Source organism: Limulus polyphemus, unplaced genomic scaffold (assembly GCF_000517525.1).
Source record: "Limulus polyphemus unplaced genomic scaffold, Limulus_polyphemus-2.1.2 Scaffold2958, whole genome shotgun sequence".
In the NCBI taxonomy this organism is placed as follows: Eukaryota; Metazoa; Arthropoda; class Merostomata; order Xiphosura; family Limulidae; genus Limulus; species Limulus polyphemus.
The window spans coordinates 6,873-14,041 of NW_013668568.1; the positions used below are offsets into that span (position 1 = coordinate 6,873).

General features: G+C 33.2%; 1 protein-coding gene across 4 annotated transcripts in view; it reads left to right on the forward strand.

Moving 5' to 3' along the window:
* LOC106468306 (glutamine-rich protein 2-like) overlaps nucleotides 1–7,169 on the forward strand; it is a 48,788-nt gene that overhangs the window by 5,152 nt on the left and 36,467 nt on the right. For 3 of the 4 annotated variants that reach the window (XM_013928725.2, XM_022396647.1, XM_022396648.1), the window contains exons 3-5: nucleotides 1,175–1,360; nucleotides 4,136–4,237; nucleotides 5,541–5,720. In XM_013928725.2, coding sequence (XP_013784179.2) covers nucleotides 1,268–1,360; nucleotides 4,136–4,237; nucleotides 5,541–5,720 — 375 coding nt within the window. In that variant the 5' untranslated portion in view covers nucleotides 1,175–1,267. The remainder of the gene's footprint in view (nucleotides 1–1,174; nucleotides 1,361–4,135; nucleotides 4,238–5,540; nucleotides 5,721–7,169) is intronic. The other variant, XM_022396646.1, reaches the window with a different exon arrangement.

The following is a 7,169-nucleotide window of genomic DNA, read 5'->3' on the forward strand; positions in this document are numbered from 1 at the left end:
TGTCTTAGTATCATAGTGTTGAACATATTGTTTTAGAATCATAAGTGTTGAACATATTGTTTTAGAATCATAAGTGTTGAACATATTGTTTTAGAATCATAGTGTTGAACATATTGTTTTTGAATCATAGTGTTGAACATATTGTTTTAGAATCATAGTGTTGAACATATTGTTTTAGAATCATGGTATGGAACAGATTGTTTTAGAATCATAGTATGGAAGAGGTTGGTTTAGGATCATAGTATGGAAGAGGTTGGTTTAGAATCTTAGTGTTGAACATATTGTTTTAGAATCATGTTATGGAACAGATTGTTTTAGAATCATAGTGTTGAACATATTGTTTTAGAATCATGGTATGGAACAGATTGTTTTAGAATCATAGTATGGAAGAGGTTGGTTTAGAATCATAGTATGGAAGAGGTTGGTTTAGAATCATAGTGTTGAACATATTGTTTTAGAATCATGGTATGGAACAGATTGTTTTAGAATCATAGTGTTGAACATATTGTTTTAGAATCATGGTATGGAACAGATTGTTTTAGAATCAGAGTATGGAAGAGGTTGGTTTAGAATCATAGTGTTGAACATATTGTTTTAGAATCATGGTATGGAAGGTTGTCTTAGAATTATGGTATGGAACAGATTGTTTTAGAATCATAGTATGGAAGAGGTTGGTTTAGAATCATAGTGTTGAACATATTGTTTTAGAATCATGGTATGGAACATATTGTTTTAGAATCATAGTATGGAACAGATTGTCTTAGAATCATGGTATAGAACAGGTTGTTTTAGAATCATGGTATGGCAGAGGTTGGTTTAGAATCATAGTGTTGAACATATTGTTTTATAATTATGGTATGGAACAAACATTTTGTAAACCAAGATACAAAGGTTATGATAAGGTCATAATTAAAGAACTGGATAATATCTGTTCTTTAACCAAAGTATAAAGATAATGATAAAGTCAACAATATTTTATGTTATTTCCACTACTAGAATAGAGGTTTATAAAGTACCATTTAACGTTTTTAAGTATTTTAAACAGTTATATATCTCATATATATATATGTTTGAAAGCTATAATTTTATACATTACATGTTGTTTTGATGGTTTAAAGTTTTGCATAATACCTTAAGTATTTTTCTGAATGATTCGAAAAATGAATTTTTGTAGGTGCTTGTCACAGAAAAATTGCATGTAGATGACACAGATGAACAAGAAGTATGGCGGGAACACCTGGCAAAACTCTACTTCCGACTTCTTGAGATGAAAGGAGAATTAGACATTCTAAAAAAACAAGTTTCCAGCCTAATGGCTAATAGAGGCCAGTTTGCACTTGACAATGAAGAGGAAGCTGAGGTAGGTTTGCCAAATTAGTGTATAATACACGTCAAGGTTGTAAAGATCAGTTGACAGTGGTGTGGGGGATGAGATACATCCATCAAATAAACAAATGTTCTTCATGACAAAGTTATGAAGGTCAGTTGATAGCTAAGTGAGGTCCACCAAGTAAACAGATGCTATACATGACAAGGTTATGTGGGTCAAGTTGACAGTTGAGTGGGAGCTAAAGTGTGTCCACCAAATAATCACATTCTATACAATACAAGTATTTGAGGATCATTTAACAGTTGAGTAGGGCTGAAGTAGGTCCACTAAATAAATAGATGCTATACATGACAAAGTTATGAAGGTCAGTTCATAGCTGAGTGAGGGCTGAGATAAGTCCACTAAGTAAACAGATGCAATACATGACAAAGCTATGAAGGTCAGTTCAGAGTTGAGTGAGGGCTGAAGTAGGTCCACTAAATAAACAGATGCTATACATGACAAAGTTATGAAGGTCAGTTCACAGCTGAGTGAGGGCTGAGATAAGTCCACTAAGTAAACAGATGCAATACATGACAAAGTTATGAAGGTCAGTTCAAAGCTGAGTGAGGGCTGAAGTAGGTCCACTAAATAAACTGATGCTATACATGACAAAGTTATGAAGGTCAGTTCAGAGCTGAGTGAGGGCTGAAGTAGGTCCACTAAGTAAACAAGTGCTGTAAATGACAAAGTTGTGAGAGTCAGTTGACAGCTGAGTGAGGGCTGAGGTATGTCCACTAAATATACTGATGCTGTACATGACAAAGTTATGAGGGTCAGTTGAAAGCTGAATGAGGGCTGAGATAGGTCCACCAAGTAAACAGATGCCATACATGACAAGGTTAATGAGAGTCATTCGACATCTGAATGGGATCTGAGGTAGGTCCACCAAATAAATAGATACTACACATTACAAGGATTTGAGTGTCAGTTGACAGTTCAGCAAGGGCTGAGGTAGGTCCACCAAATAAACAGATACTACACATTACAAGGATTTGAGTGTCAGTTAACAGTTCAGCAAGGGCTGAGTAAATACATACTATACATGTCAAGATTTTGAGGGTCAGCTGAAAGTGAATTGAGGTCTGATGTAGGCTCACCAAGTTACGGTAATGTGAGCTGCATTTTTGCCAAGTAATTTACAGTTTTTGTGGTGGGATTATTAGTTAGACGCAGTTAATTCAAAGAGCAGCAAAACAATAAAATTAAATATAAACAGATGTGAACTGTTATAAGCTTTAAGCTATTTAGAATAAATAATTGTGATTTTCTGTGACAATTTGCTGTCATTCCAGAAAGAAAAAAAAAGCCTATTTAGATTTATTTCCTAATTCTTTATGTGGTTATAAGGTCAGTCAGACCTTGTATATAGTATAGAAAATGACATAATGAATATAAAGTTTTTCTGAAAAAAAAAAGATTGAGATTTATTGTACATCTTTGTTATCCACAACACTGATAACTGACATTTGACATCTTGGTTAACCACAGTACTGATAACTGATGTTTGACATCCTGGATATCCGTGACACTAATAAGTGACGTTTGACATGCTGGTTATCCATGACACTGATAACTGATGTTTGACATCCTGGTTATCCATGACACTAATAACTAATGTTTGACATCCTGGTTAACCACAACATTGATAACTGATGTTTGACATCTTGGTTATCCATGACACTGATAACTGATGTCTGACATCCTGGATATCCGTGACACTAATAAGTGACGTTTGACATGCTGGTTATCCACAACAGTGATAATTGACATCTCACATTTTGGTTATTCACAACACTAATAAATAATGTTTGACATCATGGTTATCCATGACACTGATAACTGATGTTTGACATCCTGGTTATCCATGACACTAATAACTAATGTTTGACATCCTGGTTATCCATGACACTAATAACTAATGTTTGACACTCTAATTAACCACAGTACTGATAACTGATGTTTGACATCCTGGATATCCGTGACACTAATAAGTGACGTTTGACATGCTGGTTATCCACAACAGTGATAATTGACATCTCACATTTTGGTTATTCACAACACTAATAAATAATGTTTGACATCGTGGTTATCCATGACACTGATAACTGATGTTTGACATCCTGGTTATCCATGACACTGATAACTGATGTTTGACATCCTGGTTATCCATGACACTAATAACTAATGTTTGACACTCTGGTTAACCACAACATTGATAACTGATGTTTGACATCTTGGTTAATTATATGGTTATGTAATCTACAGAAACAAATGTGTAGCTATATAATCTACAGGAAAAAAGATGTATATTAAATTTTAGTTAATTTCCCAGATCTCACTATTACAAATTGAATTGATAAATCTTACCTACCAATTGTAAACTTTTTCATTTTATCTGTTCCTGAGAATGTGGCAAGTTGTTTTTATAATCCAAAAAATGACTTTACTCGATATGTCAAGAATATCAATGTCACTTGTGTACAATGTTAATTTGTTACAAAAGTGTAGTTTATATTATAATTTAGGTTTACTTGATAATTTTGTATTTTAATTGAAGATATTAATATTTCAACTGGATTCAGTATAAAAGTTTATTCCAGATGTGATGTAACATAGGTTTACGGTGTAACAGAATGCTATACTCATGTAACGTTTCTGACAACTTTAACAAAATATAGTAATAGTTTTAATCATATTAGGTATTATGTGATCACATTGTGATACATAACATTTACTCTTTATGGTTTGAAATTTTCGTTATAGAATGAACCAGTAGAGGCTTTTATTGAGAACAAAACTGTGGAACAACCATCTACCAAGATACATGAGCATGATAAGGTGATAACACTTCTTCAATCAAGGGAAGTAAGGGTACATTGCTTGATCTTGGAATAGCATCCAGAACTTATTTATCTATCTATCTATATAAATATAATTAAATGCAATTTTATGGGAAAAAACAAACAAACACATGAAAAAATAAATAAATAATTCGCACCCACAATACAAACATCCATCACCAGGACACAAATAATAAGGTGGGTCATTACGTAATGTTCCATGGTTTTTTGAGGTACCAGTGGAAGTAAGACCCAAATTGTGTTGGGAGTATTGTATGTAAGATTTACTCTGTAAAAAATATCCTGGTACTGTGCGTAAAATGTACACTGTAAAAAAAGGTCTTTGGAAAAATTCTAATATTGTATATAAGATGTACACTGTAAACTCAAAAATCTTTGGAAAATCCTGATATTATATGTAAGATGTACACTGTAAAAACCTTTCTTTGGAAAATCCTGATATTATATGTAAGATGTACACTGTAAAAACCTTTCTTTGGAAAATCCTGATATTCTATGTAAGATGTACACTGTAAAAAAAGGTCTTTGGAAAATCCTGATATTATGTATAAGATGTACACTGTAAAAACCTTTCTTTGGAAAATCCTGATATTATATGTAAGATGTACACTGTAAAAAAAGGTCTTTGGAAAATCTTGATATTATATGTAAGATGTACACTGTAAAAAAAGATCTTTGGAAAATCCTGATATTGTATGTAGGATGTACACTGAAAAACAAAATATCTTTGGAAAATGCTGATATTATGTATAAGATGTACACTGTAAACAAAAAAATCCTTAGTTGTAATGGGGTAGTGTTATTGGAGATTAGCTAAACCAGTAGTGAGACAAATGAACCATTACTAGCTGCTGTACCCATTCAATGCATGGGGAAGACGTAGAAGCTGGATTTCACTCCCCAAAGGGTATGTAACAGCAGTTTGAAAGGTGTAAGCAGATGTGTGTAGAGACTTGTGAAATAAAAGTTTAAAGAAAGCTGCTTTCTAACATTAAAAGACTTATTTGTCTTGAACAAGTGAATTTACTACTAGTTAGTGTTTTATTGTGTTACAGTTTGTACATAAGAACTTTGAAAATGTGATCTAGGTAAGTTTGTATTATATTAAATAATTTGATCCAGTACATGTGTTATAACAGCACCTGGTTTACATTTTATAACAAAATTTCAATTTATATAACAACACCTCAGTCTCAATACAGTTTGTCACTACTTAGTGAAAATATATCTACGCTGTTTTATTAATACTTATTACATGTGGATGGATATGTAATAAGTGGTTTTTCTTTTCAAATTAATCTCTACAGTTATCTGCTCCAGATAGAGTAGCTGAGCAACCAGACAATCAAGTAAATATGTCTGAAGAGAATTCTATAGATGTTCATTCTCGGTTGGATGGGTTGGAGCAGGAAGTGCTAGCACTCTCAAAGCATGTTTCAGCCCTGATGACAAAAAGTAGTCATTTAATAGTTGAAAGTGGAAATGAGGTAAGAAACACAGAAATAAAACACGAGGTGACGAATGACGTATCTCATAAAGTTTGAGTATTATTTTCCTAAAATTCCCCTGTTACCTAGAATTATGGTACATTATACTAGACAAATTACTCTATACATCATAGTGTATTGGATAGAAAGTACCACAGATAGTTCTACCAGACAGATGGAAATGGCATCATACTACTAGACAACAATGATTAGTAAAACTGTAACATATGCTGCTGTAAGTGATGGAATATTGTCACACCAGACATGATGATACACTGTAAGTAGTAGAACAGTGTTAGACCAGACATAATGATACACTGTAAGTAGTAGAACAGTGTTACACCAGACATGATGATACACTGTAAGTAGTAGAACAGTGTTAGACCAGACATAATGATACACTGTAAGTAGTAGAACAGTGTTACACCAGACATGATGATACACTGTAAGAACTGAAACAGTGTTACACCAGACATGATGATACACTGTAAGAACTGAAACAGTGTTACACCAGACATGATGATACACTGTAAGAACTGAAATAGTGTTACACCAGACATAATGATACAATGTAAGAACTGGAACAGTGTTACACCAGACATGATAATACACTGTAAGAACCAAAACAGTGTTACACCAGACATGATGATACACTGTAAGAACCAAAACAGTGTTACACCATACCTAATGATACAATGTAAGTACTGGAACAGTGTTACACCAGACATGATGATACACTGTAAGTAATGGAACAGTGTTAGACCAGACATGATGATACACTGTAAGTAGTGGAACAGTGTTAGACCAGACATAATGATACACTGTAAGAACTGGAACAGTGTTACACCAGACATGATGATACACTGTAAGTACTGGAATAGTGTTACACCAGACATGATGATACACTGTAAGTACTGGAATAGTGTTACACCAGACATGATGATACACATCCACTGTACCAACATAAAAGTATAGATACTGTTCTTATAGACAACATCATCATGACAGAGCTACTGTTAAAACTTTAAAAAAGATAACACCAAGGAAATTTGAACAACTTGGTTCTTAGGATTTTCTTCGTAAACTGGTATAACAACACTAGAAATTGTGATGATTGACATGAACACACTCAAAATATGGACCAAAACACAGCTTGAATTATACAGCACTGAATTGTACAATGAAATTCTATTATCTTAGTTGGCTTAGCATTGTGTCGTTGTGTCTCAGTTCTATATGTTTATATGTATGTGTGTCACTGTATCATTATCTATCGATTCTATATGTTTATATTTATGCGAGTCACTTTATCATTGTGTGTCAGTTCTATGTGTTTATATGTATGGGTGTCACTATTTAAATTCCTCAATATCACAATGGTAGTGTATATGCAATTAAATGGATTTATTAAACAACTTATACTTTGTGATAAAGTGTTAGCTTGTATAT